Source organism: Girardinichthys multiradiatus, chromosome 15 (assembly GCF_021462225.1).
Source record: "Girardinichthys multiradiatus isolate DD_20200921_A chromosome 15, DD_fGirMul_XY1, whole genome shotgun sequence".
NCBI lineage: Eukaryota > Metazoa > Chordata > Actinopteri > Cyprinodontiformes > Goodeidae > Girardinichthys > Girardinichthys multiradiatus.
This window is the reverse complement of record NC_061808.1, coordinates 9,918,593-9,941,869: the sequence shown is the minus strand read 5'-3', so window position 1 is coordinate 9,941,869 and position 23,277 is coordinate 9,918,593. Positions and strand designations below refer to the sequence as shown.

The 23,277-nt window shown below is 38.0% G+C and overlaps 1 protein-coding gene across 11 annotated transcripts in view; it reads left to right on the top strand.

Moving 5' to 3' along the window:
* The window catches only part of lama2 (laminin, alpha 2), a 249,580-nt gene that overhangs the window by 145,661 nt on the left and 80,642 nt on the right, over positions 1–23,277 (top strand). For 9 of the 11 annotated variants that reach the window (XM_047388561.1, XM_047388563.1, XM_047388560.1 and 6 more), the window contains 11 exons: positions 798–941; positions 5,162–5,338; positions 7,567–7,752; positions 7,925–8,043; positions 8,125–8,242; positions 9,167–9,319; positions 14,137–14,261; positions 14,426–14,512; positions 15,499–15,692; positions 18,622–18,764; positions 19,997–20,095. In XM_047388561.1, the coding sequence (XP_047244517.1) occupies positions 798–941; positions 5,162–5,338; positions 7,567–7,752; positions 7,925–8,043; positions 8,125–8,242; positions 9,167–9,319; positions 14,137–14,261; positions 14,426–14,512; positions 15,499–15,692; positions 18,622–18,764; positions 19,997–20,095 (1,545 nt within the window). The remainder of the gene's footprint in view (positions 1–797; positions 942–5,161; positions 5,339–7,566; positions 7,753–7,924; positions 8,044–8,124; positions 8,243–9,166; positions 9,320–14,136; positions 14,262–14,425; positions 14,513–15,498; positions 15,693–18,621; positions 18,765–19,996; positions 20,096–23,277) is intronic. The other 2 variants (XM_047388562.1, XM_047388559.1) reach the window with 1 other exon arrangement.

The window sequence follows — 23,277 nt, the reverse complement described above, 5'->3', positions numbered from 1 at the left end:
TGTATTAAAGACACAACCTGTTTTTGTTCACCACTGTTTTAAAGCAGGCCAACAAACCTTTCCTGTTTTAGGTCAGTCAGGATTACCATTTGAATTTTGTTTTTGCCACATGGTAGTAAAAAAATAGATATTTTTTTATTCCTCCAAAATCAGAAGTTTACATACATTTCCTAGATTTGCTAAAGTTGCTGTATGACTTGGATCTTGTTTTTTGTTTCCATCTACAAACTTCTTCCAACAGTTTGCTGGAATTTTGGGACATTCCACTTTGAAGAAAATCTCTTCATGAAATCTTGCCTCATTATTTTGTCTTCCACAATATCACAGAAGGGAGCAATGTGTTTGAGGTGTTGTATCTGCTTCTGGTCTGCCTCTATATAACTCAAATGTTTTGAATCAACCAGAAGCTTACAATGCAATAGCAGCAGCAGCATCATCATCATCATCTGGGCTTTCCTTTAATTGGATAAGTTTATATCAATCTTAGTGAATTTAAACCTCTGGTTTTACATAAAGTTAAAAAAAAACAATCTCTTTGCAAATCTATTATTCTGGCTTTAGGTATTTTTGTAATGTCAGACAGGGATAGGGAAAAAGGTTATGGATCTTTTTTTATACAATTTATGTAAACATCTATTTCCACTGTAACATTACTCTGGCAACAAACTATTTTTGCCAAAATCAACAGGTGAAAGAACTTGAAATGTGAGCAAAAATGCCTTTTTCTAAACTTTCAGAAGAGGTTCAAAAGTATTTAAACAAAATTGATATTCGCTTCTGTGTCTCTCTTATTTTAGGAAAATGTGGAAGGGCACAACTGTGATCGCTGTAAGTCAGATACATTTGGATTATCTGTAAAAGATCCACTTGGCTGCAGCAAGTGCTACTGTTATGGACTAACACACTCATGCACGGAGGCACAAGGACTTATAAGGATGTCGGTGAGTATTCAAAATATAACTTGTCTTATTTGAGTAAAACTGGCAAAGCTAATTAATACTTTATTTGATATTTTTCATCAGAAAACAACAAAAAAATCCAGTTGTAAGAAATGTCAGCTCTTGATATACAATAGGGCTCACCACCCATAACGGCATGCTGCCATAACTAATGGGGAAAGATTTTGTCAGTTGCCCCACAAATTCAATTCAAATTCAGAAAGACTTTATTCATCCCAAAGGGAAATTAAATAAATCTGTGGCAGGACTTGAAAATTTCTAAACTAAAGGGCTATTTCATCATTTTAAGGAATATAAACTGTTCTACAACATCTAAAATCCTTATGCTGGCCAAACCTCATATTTCTCCTAAAATACTGTTAGACATTTATAAAAAAAATTTTTTTGTTTGTGGACAAACAAGTAATCAATAAAGTTGTTAATTTTTTTCCCTTCTGATAGGAAGTTAAATTGTTATCATTTATTTCATAAATCTTAGAAATGCAAACAAAGTGTGTTAAATTACACATTGTGTCCAAAAGAAGGGGTATATGTATGACTGACAAATTTGATGACAGATGACAAGTTTACATTTGATAAGGATAGGTATATTTCTAAAAATTACAGTACATCACAGAATTTGTTGCCTATAGAAATAAATTGCTGTTTGTGTTGTAAATGTTACAAAATGGGATGGCTCCACTTAATCAACAAACATTCATTTAAAGTTGACAAGAGGAGGATTCAGGGAGGGAAAACTGGTCAGAGAAATGCATAAAAAATTGGACGTTTATTGGGAAGAGGGAGATTTTCTCTGAACCACTGAATTGTGAGATTACACTAAGTGAAGTGGGAAATACAAGTGCCCACACACATCAAGACTTTATAGACACACATTCCACACAGGGGTGACATTTACACTGAAACTTGCACTACACAGGAGAACATGGAGTTTATGAAAAGACACACATCAATTCAAAACATTTTCCCCATAAACAAAGAGTGAAATGCTGAACTCTTAATCAGCAAAACTAAATAATAGCTTTAAAATGTAAAATTCATAAAACATGTATTTTTTACTTACCAAATGCATGAAGTAAGAGTGAAGTGCATATTTATTCAGTCTCCTTTACTCTCTGGAACCAACAGCTTGCAGAAGTCACTAAAATATTTACGAAAGTTCCCTTGTGTGTAATTTAATGTCAGCCTAAATACAGCAGCGTTGTGAATTCCTCAGAGGTGTGTTAGAGAAAATGTGTAATTAAACAGCATTATGAAGATCAAAGAGCACATCAGACAAGAAATTGGGTGAAGAGAGGGGGAAGCCATGTGTCACAGGTGACTGCTGGTCTGTTGTGGTGAACAGAGAGCTGAGCCGAAAAGCGAAGCTCTCGATTTACCGGTCGGTCTACGTTCCTACCCTCACCTATGGCCATGAACTTTGGGTCATGACCGAAAGAACGAGATCCCGGATACAAGCGGCTGAAATGAGCTTCCTCCGTAGGGTGGCCGGGCACTCCCTTAGAGATAGGGTGAGGAGTTTGGCCATCCGGGAGGGGCTCGGAGTAGAGCCGCCGCTCCTCCACATTGAGAGGAGCCAGTTGAGGTGGCTCGGGCATCTATACAGGATGCCTCCTGGACGCCTTCTTCGGGAGGTGTTCCAGGCACGTCCCACCGGGAGGAAGCCAAGGGGATGGCCCAGGACACAATGGAGAGACTATGTCTCTCGGCTGGCTTGGAAACGCCTTGGGCTCCCCCCGGAGGAGCTGGAGCTGGAGGAGGTGTCTGGGGAGAGGGACGTCTGGGTGTCTTTGCTGAGTCTGCTGCCCCCGCGACCCGGTCCCAGATAAATCGGAAGACGACGAGTACGAGTACATTAAAAGTCCAGGAGTCAATATATTTAGTGTAGCAGCAGGATTTGAAATAATCTTTCAGGTCAAAATCACATCATTAAATAAAGCATTATCATAATTCACAGTGTAAATAAAGCTTCAACTTACAAAGGTTTTCACGTTCTGTATTTGTCAGCTTTAAAGAAATAGTGCTGCTTCACTGTCGTAGTCTGGACCTGTATAGTAATCACCTTTATTCCCTTACGACATATGAAATACTGCAGGTTAGTATGTGCATGACCTGAAAAGGGAATAATATTGCATCTTGGGGTCTTATTATTCTACTTACTGCTGATGTTGGACAGAAAGCTTGTACACTTTATTGCCAAAAGTATTTGTCTGTCTACATGAACTTTGATGACATCCTGTTTTGAATCTATAAGGTCCAACTTGTTGATGGACTCACCATTGCCAACCATAGCAACTTTAACTATTCTGTAAACATCTTCCACAAGGTCTAGAAGTGTGTTCATAGATGAGATACCAGAATTGCAGCCTCCGCTGTAGTACCAAATGAGTTCAAGAAGGTTGAGGTCAGCAGTCTGTGCAGGGCTACCAGGTTTCTCCACACCAAATTAATAAAACTGCAGCCATAGAAGTGGAACACTGGAATTCATTGATTTGGTGGTGTGACCCAATACTAGAGTGTATCTCCAAATAGGTAACATTACAGCAAATGGAAAAAATGCATATTGCCTCTACACTTCAGACTTAGAAAAGTCTACAAAGTTACATCGTCTTTTTTTTTTTTACTCTTCCTTTTGAAATGTATCAAAGAAACTCAATTGAGATGTGAATGGTGATCAGTAGCTGATTTTCACAAGTAAATGAAACTGACAAAAAATGCACATTCAAGTTTTTTGCCCAACAGTGACAATATCTTATTTCTACCACTTTATAATTACACTTCACTATAATAATAATAATAATTAATAATAATATATTTTATTTATAAAGCACTTTTGATTTTAAAAAAGATGCTACAGAATGAAGTTCTAAAGGATAAAACAACAAAAACGTTGGGTTGGTCTATCCAATAAAATTCCAATAACACATTTTAAAGTTCATGTTTGCTCACAGTGTGGAATGTGTTTAAATGTTATAGTTTTACAAGACGCTGAATGTTCTGAGGGTTTCTTTTTAGTTAGTGCTGCTTGCAATCGGTATTGGTCATTTTCTTATCTCATTATGCATACATGAAGAGAGAGATGGCATCAGAGGGACAATGAATCTATTTTTAAATTGGTCCACTCAACTGCAACAATAAGCTCTAATATTATTCAAGTAATATTGAAATATCAACACATAAAACTCAAAAGAGAGCTTAAGAAAGAGAGGGTGAATTGTTCTTTCTAGAATGCAAATAACTGAAATAATAGCCGTATATCAAATACCAAAAATAAAGCTGACACAGTACATTTCAAGGTATGCCCAGAAAGAAATGAGATCCTTCTGACTTTCTTTAATAACAGAAATAAAAACAACCTAAGGTCATACCTCACTGTGACTGAAACTTAAATATGTTCAGTTATTTTCTCAATAAGTGATGGTTAATGTTTTTCTGTTTTCTATAGTACTGCATTCCAGTGGATGCATTTTAGTTGTATCACCAAAATAATTACCTAAAGGTGGAAAAGTAACTTTTTTTAGTTAACGCTAGTGTAACAAAGGATTTTGTTTTTCATATGAAACTGTGATGATGACTTTTTGCTATTTTGTTTCTGATATGAAACAAACGATATCCTTAAAAAGAAATTTACCTGTTGAACATAATTTGAATAACTCTCTCAAATGATTCTCCTATATTTGAGAGAAAAAACTGTAAAGTTCAAAGATTAGTTTTTAATAATTAAAAGAAAAAAAGCTGAAAGAAACAATTTAAAAAAGCAACAGGATTACGGTACCACAGCTCTGTTTCTTAGAATGGACTTCATTTTAAAAACTCAACTCAGCTCCTCTGCTTTTTTGCAGTATGATGTGTGTTAGCAGATTTTTGTACAGACACAAATTACAGTCACCTTTACCATTTTGTGGTTATGGATGCTTAACCCTTTTCATGCAATATTTTATTTGAAGCCAGAGAATAAAAATGTAGCTTAAAATATTTGTTGAATGCGTTTTATGTTTTTATAGGCCAGTGTTAAAGTCCTTTCAGTGGATTTTAAACAATAACCCACTGATTTTTTTTTTAAAGTTTCATCTTGTTAGTGAGTCAGTAGTGTGTTCATTGGCAAGCAGAAAATCTGTTGTTTTGCTTGACAGCTGTATAGTAAAACTTCAAATCCATGGATCGTTAATCATGAGTTTAATGTTTTTTTACTTGTATTCCAGTTGACACTGAAGCCAGAGCAGAAGGTGCTCCCTCTGGTGGATAAATCCAATACTGTGGAGAAGAGAACAGGAGTTAGCTTCCAGCACCCTGAGATCCTGGCCCATGCAGAACTGGTCACAGCAGCTCTGTCTGAACCATACTACTGGAAACTGCCAGAGCAGTTAACAGGCTCTATGGTAAGAGCACTCTGTGGTCTTGAAATGTCGCATATGCAAAATTCATAATTCAGCTCTGATTGTAATCAGCTCATATGCAATAATGGTAAAGTATGTCCCATTCAGGGATTTTGTTTTATTCTAGATGCCCATCTGAGTTATTTAGGCCTTACTGTGATACTTCATTAAATTCAGTGTCACGTGAATGCTTGAACATTCAATAGTTCAAGTGCAGTAAAATACCTTGCTCTATTTCATAAGCATTACATGGTCTACATTAGTATTGTGGTTGCATACCTCTGAACTCACTCACCAATGATATTCCAGGCACAGTTTACTGGCCAAAACAGACATTCTGTCCCAACTGGTGTTGTGTTAAAAACAAAACTTGAAAAGAAAAACATCACATTACTGTATCTATTGAATCTCATTGCTCATCAGTTAGGTAGTTTATCATTCATCAGTAATGTTGAGGCCATCTAGTTTGGTCAGACAGACGGACTAGGCTGCGAAGTTCGACATGTGCAGCTCAACAGGCATTGCCGCTCTGACGTCACCCAGGATTATAAAACAGGTGCAAAACCAAACTTTTTGGTCACGCAGGAAATGGCATGCAGACGCATATCTAGAGAGACAAAAGCTCGCAGGCGGACTTTTCCTCCACACGACTATTCCCGGAAGAGCTTGAAAGCTGGAAATCTGTCTGATACAAGAAGGCCAGAAGATTCATAAACCGATCGAAGACCCCACCGACACTCCGGCGCAGGTGAAAACCAACAGAGGTTTGTTGCCAAGGAGATGAGTTTTCCTCCTTGTTGATTCAATCAATTGCAACGGTTCCTCATATTTTCCCGTTTTGGACGGAGGAGAAGTTTACCATTTTTGAGTTGATCACAGACGCGTGACACTTTGGTCTCCCACCCCCAGTTTTTCTTCAGACCTACCCATCCTCATGCCGGTGAAGAGAAGAAGTCAACGTCAAAGTAATTTAATTATTTTTAAATTAAATCGGATCGGTGTATTTAGAGGTATGGGTAGGGTCAGGCATAGTTTAAGGTGATTTAGAATCACCAGTAGTTAATCCAAGGTATTAATTTGTTGCATGCAATCTTGATGGAAGTGTTATGCTGTGAAAGTGTTGTGCGTGTGTATGTTATTGTCTGGCTGATCTTAAATCAGCCAGGAGTTAGAAGTTGGACTTTTAAAAGTTTTTAATTCAAAGCAGCTGCGGTCTGGGCCTCGTGGCCTGACCACTCCTTTGTCCCAGTTTTATTACTGGAGTTTTTCCTTTTTTTACCATGTCCTGTCCAGCAGAGTAGCCTTCAGAAGTTTACTTGAGTTTTTCAACTGATTTCTCACCTTTGAGTTTTATGACCCTTTGTTCGAGATTTGGGGCAATCAGCTGTTAGTGGCTAAAGGGGCGTGGCCCTACTGTTCTATCAGCTGATCGCCGCCATCAAGACGCATCAGCGCACCAAGAAGGCTTCCCTGTACAGTGTTTCTGCTCCACTTTCCAAGTTAACCCAATTTGCACATTTTCTCCATAATTCATAATTCCATAGACACTCAATGTGCATACATTTTCTTTATTATTTTTAGTTAGTCTTTTTGCTCCTTTCTGTAGAATAGAGCATATTTAGTTAGGTGAGGTTTTTTGGACCAGAATAGTAATTGTATTGCTATGTTGTCAATAAATGTTCACATATATAAAGAGCATTTGTGTTTATTTCATGCAAGAGTGATTTATCTGTCAAAATAAGGTCAAAGTTCCCCCACAGTTCAGTGAAGCATCTGATTAAACAGTGACATTTTGTGTAGTTTTGGTTAATAATTATCAATTATTAATGACAATTAACTAATTGTAATTAAGCACAATACCAGAGGACATCTCTGATTTCTATTTTTAAGCAATGATTTTTGGTTAAGAAAATTATTGTTCTGAATTATGATGTCTAATTATAATGTTTGATAGATATTCATTCATAAATAATCATAATCCTTACAGTAAGAAGCAGTAGTAACTCACCCAGAGAAACATCAGATATTCACTGTACACATATCACCACTGTGAATTAAACTGGTTATTTAGGGAAAAAATAAAATGGAGACAGATTTGCATTTGATTTCCCAAATATAACAAAAAATGCATTTGATATGTATTCCCAGGTTGTAAATAGACTTAAAAACTCATCTCTGATCATGTTTTCTTGGACATACTGACAGGGAAAATACCTTGTCTGTTTCACTAGATCACAGCCTACGGCGGGCAGTTGAAATATGCTGTGTACTACGAGGCCAGAGATGAAACTGGTCCTTCATCATATGAGCCTCAAGTCATTATTAAAGGTGGTCCAAACCACAATATCATAATAACACGGCACATCCCAGGACTTCAGATTGGTCAGCTCACCCGTCATGAGATCGACATGACAGAGGTACAGTAAGGATAATGTTTTAAGAATACTATGTTTTAAGAACATTGTTTAGATAGATATCTTCAGAAAGTACAGTGTATTTTACCTAAATCTTGTGATGCAAGAAGTACTTGTTAAACTTTAAGGCTGGAGAGATCAAGTTTCTCTGCATGTTTTATCTGTGTGTTTGAAGCATGAATGGAAGTACGCAGACGGCCGGTCTATGACTCGAGATGACTTCATGGATGTTTTGTTCTATGTGGACTACATCCTAATAAAGGCATCACATGGCAACCTGATGAGACATAGCCGGTAAAACACTAACACAGAGTATCATAGATACCTCTGAAAGGTTTCTCATTGATCAATTGTTTTCTAACCTCTGTCTTTCAGTATTTCAGAGATCAGCTTAACAGTAGCAGAGGAAGGAACACTGACGGAGCAAAACGGGAAAGCCCGTCAAATAGAAAAATGTGACTGTCCTACTGGATACTCTGGGTTTTCTTGTGAGGTATGCACATATGTGAACACTCAGTCCTCTGCAAACAAAATGCATGTTGTGGGAAGCCTCTGTCTGTCATCAGTTTTCAGTAATTTCCCAGAAACAGTTTGGGGTTTTTGGTCAAAGTGGGATGTTCTTACATTTTTGTAACTGGTAGAGTATGACAAGAAGATTTCTTTAACCCATTTTAAGGCACATGAAGTAATTCAACTCACTAGTTTTAATCTTCTGAGCATCTCCTTTCCTCATGACTGAGGAAAGGAGATGCTCCAAGTGGTCAAGCTCCTTCTATTAAGCCACAAACATTCTTTTAGCAGTGACTTAATTTTAAATTTCCATGAAGACCGTTTTTGATACACAGACTACACATCTGCATAACTTTGGATAGAAGTCCCTGAAGTGTCTATGTTACAAGGGTGATCTATGTTGTTGGAAAAACTACAGGTGTATATAATTTAGAAGGTACACATACTGTTGAAACAAAGCCAAATAGAAGCCAACAAGCAAACTGCAGCTAAACTTAAAATGCTCAGGTCATACAGGGCTCGTCAGACAGATGGCTGTGCTATTTGTAGCTGCCGTCGTTGCTAATAAAGTATTTTTAAACGGGCATTTAGTGCTTGCAGAGGGAACAGATGGCTCTTTAAATGGACTCCATTAATTACTACTGAACAGGAGAGAGAGGAATAGAGAGTTACCTTGCAAGTCTGTGTGCGTGTGAACATGCCCAGAGATGTATGTTTGTGTCTTTGTCCAAAAGTTACTGGAGTGAATAATCTGTGAGAGAGGAAGGAGTAAACTGTTACCTAGGGAAGTAAATGTGTGACTTTTGCCAGAGTCCCTGCATGCATCTGTTTAGTTATGTATTCTAATATCAGAATTATTGTGAAAGCTGGATTTGTGCAGTGTTTCTTTTCCCCCATCTTGTTGCAGGAATGTGCTGCAGGTTTCTATCGTCTCCGCGCTGGGTCGCTTGTTTCGGTTCCAGCATCCAGAATGCCCACAGCTGCTGGCATGGGCAGCTGTGTCCAGTGTCAGTGCAGTGGGCATTCCTCCACTTGTGACCCTGAGACATCCATATGCCAGGTAAATGAGTATGCATGTGTGTGAGTTCTCTGCTGCTGGAGCTCATCATAGAGCCATATGTTGAGTAGTTTTCAGAGAAACGAGTGTAATGAGAAAGTGTGAGTGGATATGCATGAGGAGGGATGTCAGGTACTGCAATTAGCCTGGCAATAATTAACTACCACCTGGCTAACTTGTATTGTGTGTAGTTTTTTTTGTTCTCTACACCTGACTTATAAAGTTACATTCCTGCTTTACTTTAATGTATATTATTTCTGTAAATTAAAAAAATTAAATACAAAAGCATTTTTCATAAACAATGTAATTATCTGTAATTATATTTAACCGTGATGTATTTTTCTTGATCACCTTTTAATTGCCTCCAGAGCACCCTGGCTGCCCTACATGAGCTTATGTAAATGAGCGGTTTTTGGTTTTATAATTTTTTTTAAGCGTTGAGCAAGCTGGCAAAATACCTTTTGCAAAAAGGTCTGAATGCCTTATGTTTAATCCATAATCTGTGTTGCAATTCTTGGAAAATTGCAACACAAGATTTGTGAACATAGCTTTGTCACCTGCACACTTGACTTGACTTCGGTCAAAAGATTATCAAATCATTTTCCACTTTTGTCTTAGAAAACATATGAGAGGATTGCAGAAAGGGGGGGGGGGGGGGGGATCTCATATAAAACATAAAGACCATGTGAGTACTCACTTCCTTTGATTGCAAGATATTCATAAATGAACAAGTAATTTGTCATTTCACATACACCAACTAGCCAGGTAAATATGTACACCTGTTCAGTTGCAATCAACACAAATCAGCATCACATGTAAGGAACTCAATGCATTTAGGCATCTAGACATGATGAAGACAACTTTCTGAAGCTATAATCGAGCATCAGAATGGGAAAGAATGTTGATTTAGGTGACTTTAAATGTGACATGTTGTTGGTGGCAGACGGGCTGGTCTGGGTATTTTACAAACTGCTGATCTACTACGATTTTCATTCAAAGCCACCTCTTGCAATTTTTAGAGAATGGTCAATAAAAGTTCAAATCTAGTCATCAGGAGTTAGGGGGAAAATATTTTAAATCAGTGGGGAATTGGTAGAATGGTCTGGAAATAGAAAGTAAACAGCTCAAATGACCACTCGTTTTCACCAAGGTAGGCAAAATACCACCTCTGAAGGCACGTACCAGACATAGAAGCAACTGGACTACAGCTGCAGATGACCACATCAGGGGGCCTCTACTGACAGCTAAGAACAATAAACTGAGAAAACGCATAGGATTACCTACATTAAACATTAAATTAATTAATTTAACTTATTTAATTTTATTTAATTAATTAAAATAATTTTAAACTGGCAAACTTGAAATACGTTTTAGAAATAATTGCTATAGCAACAGTCTGTATTGGAAATAAAATTAACTTCATCAAACATGATTTGTCCTGCAGATCGGGCTTGGGGAAGAAAAGTAAATGAATCTGAATCAGCTTTTTAAGTGTTAAAACTGTCCTGTATTTCTGTCACAAAACAGGTAAATACAGCAGGATTTCTGTGTATAGCATTTTATCCTTTCAAGCCACCAAGAAATCACAGAGATGAACGAGTGTGGAATATGGAATAGTTAAAAGTGCCATTTCTTTTCATTAGTTATGTGTTGGAGGCTTTGTAGCTGTTGAGAATGTCAAAGGTCTGATGATGTGTGAAACAGCATCGGCAGTTAGCTGCAGCTGTTTTTTTCTTGACACCCAGACACCAGAGAGAGTTGCCTCAACATAACTTCTTTGCCAAGAACAATAATGTAGGTTCACCAGCCTGCTTCCAGTCTCCATGACAACCATCTGACAACCACTGGCCAGTGGGAGACATTAATCCTCACTACATTTATCAGTGTATATGGTTTTAACTCAAATATTAACCACTGGTTAACTGGTTTGCAAGGTCCTCAACATGTTACAGGTAAGCTACTTTAAAGGGACCACTACCGACCATTAAAATTATTCTTATAAAAAGGTACACTTATGACTACTGCCTCCCTCTGTATTAAACCTCCACAAAATACAGCCTAATTTAGAAATTCTACCTGTATGTTTTGAAATGGGCTACTGCAACAGTCCTTGTATTATTTAACTTCTCTTCAAAACAAAAACTTGTAGTTTTAGTCCATAAAAGCAGAAGGAGAATCTTTGTCTTTAGTAATGGATTAAGTTAAATTCAACATTTTCTCAGACAAATGTTATCTCACTATCTGCTGGTTCCCAGGAAACATGTACATTTGAGACACTTGGATTTCCTTTCTCTGTTTTAATATGTTAATGTAATGTGTTTTTCCCCTGATTTTCCCATTCCCTTAGTTTAGCTTTTACTCATTGAATGGCTTAATCATATCCCTTTAAGGTTTCCACCTCTCTTTGCTTGGTTATTCAGACATCATTTCTTCTATCATCTACATCTACATCCTTTTTCTTTTTCCTGTACACAAGACCACTTCACCTTGTCTCATTTTGTTTCACTGGTGCCTAATTTCTCGTCATGTACCAATTTGTTTCTCTCTTTCTGCGTCTTCCCTCCCTCTTGTTTAATTTCTGTCTCACTTTGCCTCCCAGCCCTTTTTTTCCTTGCCCATTTCTACTTCATTTTCCATAACGGCATCATTAGCATTTTCTAACCGACCAGGCTAAATTGAAAACGCTAAACGAGTTTGTTTCTGTGGTAATTAGCAGTAACGTGAAATTGAGGAAGGTAATGGAAATGACTTGCCTCGTTAAGAAAAAAACTTTCTGTTGTACCAACTAAAGTTCCCATTTTCAACAAACCAATGGAACACATAAGATGGGACCTTAGGGATATGAACAGTAGAGATAATTGATTTTGTGTGCAATAGTTTTGTTTCAGTTGTGTATGTGTGGTGGACGGTATTGTTAGTTGTTTACATTGCTGAGCATTTACCTCTGTTAATTTATTGTGTGCATATGTTCGAAAATTATTGTATTTATACTGTTTTGCATAGTTTCTATAAGAGTAAGAGTAGAAGATATTTTGTACGCTTATAAATTAAGTTACAAATGATCTGTAGAAATATCTATATCATTGTAATGTTGTGCCTATCTTTGCAATAACAGGTTATTGAAATCTTTTTTTATTTCTGTCTGCTTTTGAAGAAGGAAGTTAAACTCCAATATGTAAGATAGTACCTGTGCACCAACGACCAGTTGATTACTTCGGTGCACAGTCTTATTTACTACACCTCATCATGCAGAGGTGGGCCTGAGCATCATTACCGTGTGGACAAATGCATCTCTTATCCAAAGCAGCCCAGGCTAGATAACAGTTGAACTGTTAAAAAGGCAAGAAAAGCTGAGAAAATGAGGATGGTGAAGAGAAAGGGGCAATTGTTTCCCTGCCACCACTGTGGAGATACTAGGCACTTTAAAAGCAGTTGGAATCACATTGGGCACTTCCCAGTTATCTTTTAGATATATGCAACTGTTCAGTCAGTCCCTTCATTCATCTCTCCCTTTAAAATAACAGAAAATTTCAAGTAGTTTTAGAAAAGATTAGAATGGAATTGAAATCACCTTTCTGTCAAAATATTTCAGAATGATGCTCTAAATGGTTCACCTCAAATCCAAACACACCGCTTTGACAAATTTTGCTGTCACACCTTTCAATGGAAAACTGAAATATTTGTATGCTACTTTTTATTTCTTCTGACTTTGCCGCAGGTCAGCCAGTGGAACCAGCCCCCCTTTCTTAAAAAATATATACTCACCGACTAGTTTATTAGGTACACCTTGTTAGCACCAGCCTTCAGAACTGCCCCAGTTTTTCATTGCATTTATTTTACAAGATATCTAAAGCCCAACTTGGTGAGTTTTTACAAATTGTAGCCTCAGTTTTCTGTTCTTAGGTAGCAAGAGTGACATCCAGTGTGGTCTTTTGTTGCTAAAAACGATCTGCTTCAATGTTCATGTAGCACATTCAAAGATGATATTCTGCATACCTTAATAGCAATGAGTGTTTTTTTTTTTTTTTAGCTACTGTTGCCTCTCTGAACCACTCAGTCCATTCTCCTTTAACAACAAGGCCCTTTTGTCCTCCAAACACCCACTCTCTGTATATTTCCTCTTTTTCTGAACATTCTCTGTAAACCCGAGAGATGTCTGTTCTGTTCTGCTGATGCGCTGGTGAAAATCCCAGCACATCAGCAATTTCTGAAATACTCAGACCTGCCCATCTGGCACCAACAACATGCCACATTGAAAGTGTCTTACATCTCCCTTCTGCTTCATTTTGATGCTCAGTTTAAACTTCAAGTGATCTTCACCATGTCTAGATGTTTAAATTCGTTGAGTTGCAGCCTTGTGATTGGCTGATTCATTATAATCTATAGGACAGGTGTGCCTATTAAAGTGGCTGAGAGCATAAGATCCTCTACACTTGTGGAAACCCAACCATGTATGCTAGTATTAATTATTGAATAAGTTTCTGATAAACACTCTATAAAAGCTTCTTCTATCTTAATGAATACTTTGTTGTCTTAATCTTATTGGGCAGGTAGAAAATGCAACATTGAGATAACCATATGGCTTAACTTTTATTATTTTTTAACTTTGCAAAAAGCCCACTGACATTGAATATTCTTTTATCTTTTTCCAAACTACATTAATTGCATCAACATTATCCTTATAAAAACACACAAACAGAACTCATGCTAGGTGGAAGATGGACATTTCAGGACCTACAGGTTTGTGTGAGACTTCTAAAGGAGTAGGAATAAATGGAGTCTTCAAAATGGCAATGGATTTTGTGTATTTGTGTTGGTAGAACTGCCAAGACAACACAGAAGGGGATCACTGTGAACGCTGCGCTCCAGGATTCTACGGTGTGGTCCGAGGTTCTCCAGATGACTGTAAACCTTGTGCCTGTCCTCTCTCCATCCCTGAGAACAAGTAATATTTCTGGTTATTTTTTCCTTCTGTGCTTGCAATTTTGAAGGAGCATGCATCAGTAACTCATTTTTTGTAAGTTAATTAGGGTTTTTGCATTTGTATTGGGTATTTAAAATGTAATGTTTTAATTATTTAGTAATTGATGTACTTTTTTCTGAATCAAGTTTTAGCCCTACATGCATAGCAGAAGGATTGGATGACTACCATTGTACAGCCTGTCCTGAGGGATATGAGGGAAAACATTGTGAAAGGTGAGACTCATATACAGAAAAGAAATAAAGATCTTTGGACATTTATCTGCATTAAGAGAATCTCGGACAGGAAATAACGGTGCCATGGAGCTTCCATGGATGAGTTGTGGCCTAGTGGTTAGAACAGGAGGTTTGCGTTCCAGAGGGGACACAAGGGGCCAGGTTCGTATCCCACAGATTGCCACTCTGGGTCCCTGAGCAAGACCCTTAGCCCCAGAATGCTCCCCGGGCGCCGCACAATGGCAGCCCACTGCTCCCTATAAGGGATGGGTTAAATGCAGAGGACAAATTTCATTGTAATGTACATGTGCAATGACCAATAAAGATGATGATTATTATTATTATTATTATTAACATATTTGCAATTTCTTTACCTACTACTTGGTTAAATAAATATAGAAATGAATGGTGCACTCATTTTTTTTGTTTTGATTTTGGAGGTTTCTCTCCAAAAAATATTTCCTATGGTCACCTCATGACTCTCACACAATATGATGTTTTTGCAACAATCAGATTTTGTCAAACTTTTGACCCAGTCCTTCATTCTCAAAACTCTGGCAAGGGTGGTTACTTCAGATTGTGCAAAATTTTGCATTCAGTTGTTCAGCACCAATGTATTTATAAATGCATCCCAGGTCTGCACTGGTGCATGCTGGTTATTTCTCAAATATGTAAAAAAGCAGAACTTCATCTAAGAGAAATGCCATCATCATTAATACCACTGAGCTTGTTTTTGTCTTGTCTTCTCTTCAGATGGTCAAATAGTTCAGTTTAACACATGTAAGATGTTTTTTTTCTTTTCTAAATGAGTTAAATTCCTTTTTATGGAGATTAACTCTGTTTAGTCACTGACACTGACGCTTGAATAGTACTGCACCAGTGGTTGTCCAACTACAAGGTTGGACAAACATGAAGAAACATTAAATCTCACTAATTTCCAATGACCGATTTGTTTTTAATGCTATCTTGATTGTCCTTTCCTTTAGGTGTGCCACTGGTTACCACGGTAACCCAAGGATGCCAGGTGGTCGCTGTGAGGAGTGTAAGTGTTCTTCATGGGGGTCATTTCCAGGACCATGTAACCCTGTCACGGGCCAGTGTCGTTGCAGGGTTGGGGCATCTGGAATTTCGTGTGACCAGTGCATGGATAGGCATGTGTGTGGACCTTCTGGGATAATCAGTAAGACTAACAAGTTTTTTTGGGTTTTTTATGACTCTCTTGTTTTCATGTTCTTAACATTCTTAGGAAATGGAGTTCCTCTGAAAAATAATAATACCCACTGAACTTTTCACATTCTGTAACATTAAAACCACAAACCTCAATGCGTTACATTGAGATTTTATGTAAAAGGACCAATACAACATATTCCATAAATGTGAAATGGATATAAAAGCAAACATAGTTTTATTAGACATCATTAGAGGAATTGGATTTAACTGCGGGTAGTAAAAATAATCACTACACTACTACTTTCCAGATTTGCATTCTTACGGTACATTCTTTGAATAAAACAACAACAAAAAAATTGTTACACTTAGCAGTTATGAAACTCATACTTTTTAATGGTGAATCACATAAAACCACAATAAAAGACATTAAGGTTTGTGGCAGAATGTGAAAAGGTAAAATGAATTGAATATTTTGCAGCACTGTAGGTGAACATTTCTGCTTCATTAAATAGATATTAGATAGCATGATATCTATTATTTAGTTGATTTCACAGCACTGTTGTCCCACATTCCTAAAAGTTAGATGATTTGCCAAATTGTTTTTGTTTTGTAGTTAAGATTAACTTAGTATTGTAAACCTCTGGGCAACATAAAAAAGACTCATTACATCAGCTGAATACATTTTTAGTAAAATCTTCCCAATTCCCCAAAGACAGCGATGACTTTGGTGCAACTTCACAATAAATGAAGCTACAGTTTCTGCCAATGCAGCCCTTCTAAAACAAACAAATCAACAGACATAATGGGTAACTGCAGCACCAATAACCAGCATTTGTCGATAAAGTGTGATTACTAGGGTATAGTTGTGATCTGAAAAACTTGGAATTAAAAGAGGATATTTTATAGAGCTCAATGATTTTCTTTGATGGTTGATCTGTAGAATGCAAAGTCTATTGTATATCTACTTTTTCTTTTATGTTTGTTTGTTTTTGAAGTGATATTTTTTTGCATTGGTAACATGTAGCATTTTTTTGTCCCATGACTGGTTGGTGTGTACCTGCTGACCCTATTTAAAAAGCATTTTGAATTCAAGTCATTATACAAATTAGCCTCCAACTGCAGATGTTATAACAAACGTAAACCCCATTTCCATCAGAAGGTTCTGCACCCCATGAGTCCTACATTCAGTCTTATTTATTTAATTTAATTTCTGGTGGCTCACACATGTGCAGTGTCACCCGATGTTGTAATATTTGCTGTAATTTGGCAATGAAATGCAAATCAGAGGCCTTTCCTCTAGTTGCCATGGGAGACAAGAGATCATGGCAGAAGTCAGATTCAAGTCATTCAGAAAATAATTTCAAAGTCATTTGGATCTAATTTAAACTTAACATGAACGTAATGACAGTGCCTTTTTAGCGCCATTAGCTTGTCTGGAGGGAAGCGTGTGCATGTGAATAAGAACATGGAAGAAAAGGTTGTAAGACAAGAGACCAGTGTGAAATTGCTGCTGTCAGGTTTGTTCTGCATGTTTCGACATTGAATGTGTGCCCATAAAACGGAAGTGCTGCAGTGCCACCTCGACACAAAGCTGTTTGCCTTTGTGTCCAAACCCTAATCATAGGTCCTGGTTCTGATGATTGGGGGGCCAGTCAAACAGACGCTTACTTGAAACGTGATGCCACTCAGTGTTTTTCAAAAGCTCTGGCTTTTCTTACATTCCACCTGGCACAGCAAAGCACTTGTCCTGAATAAGAGAAAAATTAACATCTTAGCAAGTTCAGAAATGTAACTTAAATTTAACAAGTCATGTCATACAGTTTGTTGCATTATTAAAGTTGCCAGCATCGATCTACAAAATGATGCCCACAATGTAATTATTATTCCATTAGATGCAGATGTAACATATGAGTATCCCCAAGCCCATGTCTGGAAGGTGACTTAGGCCTTAACAGATTACCTTCAATGGGAAAAATAAAGGAGGTATCACATGCTCACTATATTGCTTAATACATCAGCTTAAAGTTGATCAAATTATATTGGTTTGAATTTGTTTTCTTTTTTTCTGGGGTTCTTTATTTGCTTTAATTTTATATTTATGAACAGTTGTATAGTTACAAAAGGGGAAAATGTAGATGCTAACATAAAGTCCACCATAACGATAAATTTAAAAATGAAAGTGCAAGCACTTGAATAGTCTAGGTTGATCACTTGTTATACTATAGAGAAAAAATACACAAACTCAAAGCAATATAGGCTTATTTATAATACATCATTCACACACCCACACATGGTTGGGGTGTGTAGGTGTGTGCAAATTATGCATGAGACAGCTTGGATGCAGTGGCCACAAACAATAGTGTTAGGTTTAGTGTGTGTGCATAAAAATTGTGCATGAGACTTCTTGAATGCAGTGCTAAATTTGTTTGTTTTTGGTTTTGTCAGAGATTGATAGACTAGAAACAGTTTGTATATTATTTAATTTATCTTTGATTTCTCAGGAATTTTAATTTCTGCCATAAATCAGCCCCAGGGTGAAAAGAAAAAAAAAATTCCTAACACTTCACAAAAAAGTAATTGTGTATCTTAGTGAATTCCCAAGTGTGCGCATGTGCATTAGGGTGTTTGGTTTTTGCCTGCAGAGTGTGTTCATAATAGGTGCTCTTTCCTCTCTGCGCTGATTTCATGCATCAGCAGCCTTGTCTTTCTGATGCTAGAATAACAAAACACACAGAAACATCCAGGCATAGTCACATATTGATATATTTAGAGGTTCACATTATATAAGACATACAGTCACAAAAAAGAGCTTACACTGAAACATGGCCAAAGAAAAACATCATTGTGCTGTCAGAAAATCTTTCAGATGAATTTAGTGGGGCTCATTACAAACTAATTGATTCAGAACTGTGTTTTTATTCATTTATTTTCTCCTCCAGCCTGTGACGATGAGTGCTCAGGTTTGCTAATAAGTGATATGGACCGTCTTTATCGCATTATCACCGATGTCACTCTGACCACACCCCTGCCACCACCTTATAAAGTCTTGTACCGCTTTGAGAACATGACGGAGGAGCTCAAGGTAAAACAATATATATAAAGCCACAAGCTTTCTTTGTTGCTATGTGTATTGGTTCTGGGTAACATTGTTTAATTGAACAAGGCTGGGTAACACTGGCTGTTTTTTAGAAAGATTTTTTAGATAGACAAGTAAACTTAAATGGGAACATGTTACTGTGCTTAGACATCCGGGGGATCTTTTGAAATGTCGTGTATTCTTACATAATCAAATTCACACTAGTAAAGAAAATTCAACCATACCTCTTTTCAATTAACTTTTCACAGGTTGCTCATTTTTATTTAATCTTAAGTAATTTTTTTAATAATTTGGGATGAAATTAATCTTGTCTTCAGTGAACTCACAGTGTGTAAAATTATTTTCATGTGTGAGAATTTCAATAATAATAACAGTTTCATACAGGAACTCATAAGTACTGTGAACAGTAATTTTGAGCAGCTGCCTGGCAATGGGGATTTTAGATTGATGTTTAAAGTCAAAATGGCTTGACTGCAATTTTAAAAATGATCTGCTGTTAAAAACTGTAAAGAAATACATTGTTAAAGGACAGGCATTTATGGTCCAACAACACTCATTGGGAAAGAAATGGTGGAGTGTTGACATTTTGTGTGCAGAACAACTGGCCTGTTTTCACCAAGTTCATCAATTAGTCTGATCAGTCACTTCTGCTGTGTTTACTTATTAAAGTTTTGTTTAGAAATGGATAGCTTGTTTATTAAATCAACACATTTGTTTTGACCAAATTGGATCCTTTTCCCCAGATAAATTGTCATATTTCTGCCTAATGTTAGTTAATTCTGGTTGGTCTATCATCATGAACACTAGATGTTTAGGTCTCATTCTCAAATTTTCAAGCTCTACTTTACATCAACAGTTTTCCAGTTTTCCAAGATTGAAATGAATGTTTGAAAGAAAAATCTTTTCCTTTCAGCTGACTGTAGGTTTACATTATGTAATATTTTTAAATGCACTATTTATGAGAAATTTCAAGTTTTAAGTGCTCTTCTCTTTATTTTTAGTTAGGGCATCTCTCTAACATTTTCATTCAACAAAAGGTAATCTATATAGAGTTTTTTGATAACTATTTTTAGATGTTTCTTAGTGCAAATTATTTTGCTTGTTCCTCTGTTTTTTGCCCTGCAGCAGAGGACTGGGTGGTTGTGAAAACATTGCTCGGGGCCACATTGTGTCAGATGTTCCTCTAATACTTTTATCTCTCTGTTTCTGCTTTGAAGCACATGTTGTCGCCTCAGAAAGCTCCGGAGAGATTACTGCAACTGGCCGACTCCAACCTAGGATCACTGGTTGTTGAGATGGACCAGCTACACAGCAGGGTACACATCCTTTTTTTTACTTCACATTAGATAGGGTCTGCTTTTCTTCTTTTCATCTCAATTTCTCTCTGTGTGTAGTCAAAGACATGGCTGAAGTTTCAGCTCGGGTGTAGTGACTTACTCATACCCTAAAGCGAGGGTTGGAAATTGCACTGACTCTAGAGTCAAGTAAATCTAGACATATCACAACTTTTTGAGAGCTGGTGAAATTGTAAAAGTTCAATACACAGCATTTACATATTGCTTGTCTAGTGTCATGCAAACTCAAATAATGCTTATATAACAGACAATGTAACCCACGGAGGCAGCCTAACGCCTAAATGATGTTAAATGAACAAAGTGAGGTACAGTTAGGTTGTCAATTCCCAACAATATCGCCAGTCAGTCTGGAGTTCCCCCTGAAACTGTGTAGCCTTTTAAGTTGTTAAAACGTTTTTAGAATCTGCTTGAGGCCAATCGAAAGTTTTTCTCTGTAGCCTCTTCCAATTCTGCTGATGCCTGAGTTTTTGCTTCTTCAACCACAGAAGCTGCTGTCGTTCTTGCCATCTAGCACTTCTTATTCTTTTTTTTTTTTTTAGAAGTTCCCCAGTGCCAACCAGGCCCTAGAGGTTTCCTTGTTTAGTTTGAAAGCTTCTAGCAAAGCTGGTGTCCAGCAACAGGCCATATTTTATATTTCTACCCTCCTCCAGAACATGAGATAAATCTTCAACCCTGACCATCAGGAGATGGTTTCCTCAGTTGCAGCTTCCACTATATGTTTTCAGTTCACCAGGTCTGTCCAGCCACTTCCCCATACACCGGATCCAGCTCTCTAGTAAAAATAATAAATGGCAACAGAAGACTAAATTTTGCAAAGACCCTGACTTTCCTATAGTAATTTTACATATTTGCGAGAAAGATTTTCGAATTTTCAGTTACAAAGTTGTAAATTTGCAAATAAAAATGAAAATTTTCCATGATTAAAGGCATAAATGTATAATATTAAAACTAAGATATCCTCTGACAGTGTAAAGAAGGAAGTCTGCAAGAAAAGATGTAAATGATATGAAAACATTTAAATTTATCAGAAAAAAAATAATTTTGCTGGGATTTTAAATCAGATATTTGCAATACAAAATGAAAGAAGTCTTTTAAGACTGAAGTGGTAAATGTATGAGAGAGCTCATCTGGATATTTACAAAGTGTAAGTGGAAGATCGGCTTTGTTATGGCATTAGATTTGATGCAGCGACATTGCAGCCTATTCCTTACTGTCTCAGGCGTGTATTCTGTATGCTGTTATGGATAAACCTAGCGTTAAAACAGTGTTAGCACAAAACTCCAACAACAAAATACCCAGTGGTTCATGTCAAGCAGTTGGCTGAGTTACCTTAGCAAGCATTTTACCAATTGGCATAATTAACCAAAGTTCTTAACATAGGATTGTGTTGGAATGTATGTAATGGACTTTGACTCTGTTTATATGATTAAATTGAATTATTGAACTATTCCTGTGTATAAATTATGTCTCTTTTTTGAAGAGTGTCTGGAAATGACATTTTTTTGTAAATTGGGGCTATATAAATAGGCTGAAATAAAATTTAATTGGTCTTGAAAATGCAAAGAGGTAAACATCTCACTCACCTAAAACTAGATCAGATTAGACATAGAGTCCCTGCCCTGAGATGGTTGGTCACATGTGGCAAGGTCCCCCAAAAGACCTTACTACATGACCATAATCTGGGTTTCCCCTAATCTGGTCGAGGTTTGCAGTTTTGTGTGGTTATCTGCCATTGAGGTCCATAAATCACATTCAGTCTGAGCCCTTCCCTGATGCTACCTTTAAATGGCAGGCCATACTAGTGGCCATAGCTCCAGACAAACCCGCCCACCCTATTTAGGTGATGATTCTGTGGAATGGCAGTTTCCTTAAATATATAGGCTGCCATGGATGGCTGTGAGAGGAAGTTAACCAAAATGGAAAAAACACCTTGAGTGTGGGTCTACACCTACCAAGTGAAAAAACATAGCCCCCCCTCCGGAGGTGGATGGGGGTTGTTGGGGACTGGGTTCGGGGCGGGGGCCGGGCCGGGGTCCCCTGGGTCTTGGCGGTGCCGGCGCTGTCTGCCTGTCTCTGCCCCAGGATGGAAGGGGACCACTTCCTGGGTGTGGGGGCTGGTTTTCCCTAAGGGGTACCGGCGCCTGGACCTGGGAGTATAGAGTATGCATGGGGAGTGTGAGTGAGTGTATGACGTCCATTGTTGTTTGTCTTTACGTTGGGTGTGAGTGATTTTATGCGTATGCATGAGGGTGGGAGTGGGTGATTGTAACTGTGTGTGCCTGTTTTTTTTTGTGACAGGTTGGGTCTTGTGCTGCTCCCTCTCCTGGATCAGCTTAGGCCTCCCCCATATTATGGGGGGCCTATTCCCTCCCCGCCACACTACCTGCCGGTGGTTGGAGTCTCTGACCGCTGGTGTACTTGTGGTTCTTGGAGGGGCTGGGTGCTTTGGTGTGTGCTGGCTCACTCTCGGTGGCTGCTTGCCGGGGCCTGGCCCCCTGGGCTCTGTCGGGCCTCTGCTTGGGGGGTGGTGTGTCCCGGGGTCTCGGGTCTCTGGGTCCATGGCTGGATCTGCTCGGGCGTGGACGGCTGCCAGCAGGGCCTGTGGGCTCGTCGCTGCGGCTCCCTGGGGCTTCTGCACTGTCGCTGCTGGGTGGTTCCCCTGGGACTCTCCACTGCTCTTCTCTGGGGGGGTTGCGGTAGTTCCGGCAGTAGTTCTCCTAAGGTTCCTGTGCTTTGGGGGGCCTTTGGATATCTGTGGCTCGGATCTCCTCAGTGTCCGTCCAGGGACCATGGGGCAGGTCTGTGGGTTCTCACACTCGCTATTGCATATTTTTGTGGAGAAACCTTGTATACAAAAGCGCGTCCACACTCATACTCACAGGTGTAAAGCTTTAGGTGTTGACAGATACACAGATGTTCTATTTTGGGCTGCACCTCTCACTAAGTACATTTTACATTCATAAGTACCATGTACTATTTTGTTAAAAAAAAAAAAAAACAGCTGCAGGTGTATAAGCAAGTAGGGTGCAATCTTGTATTCTCTTCATCCTTCTTTCTCTCCTCCACTCTTTCTTCCTTTTCTCCCCTTTTTCCCTTTTGCCCCATCTCTCTCTTTTTTGAGTTTCTTTTTTCCTTTTCATTTC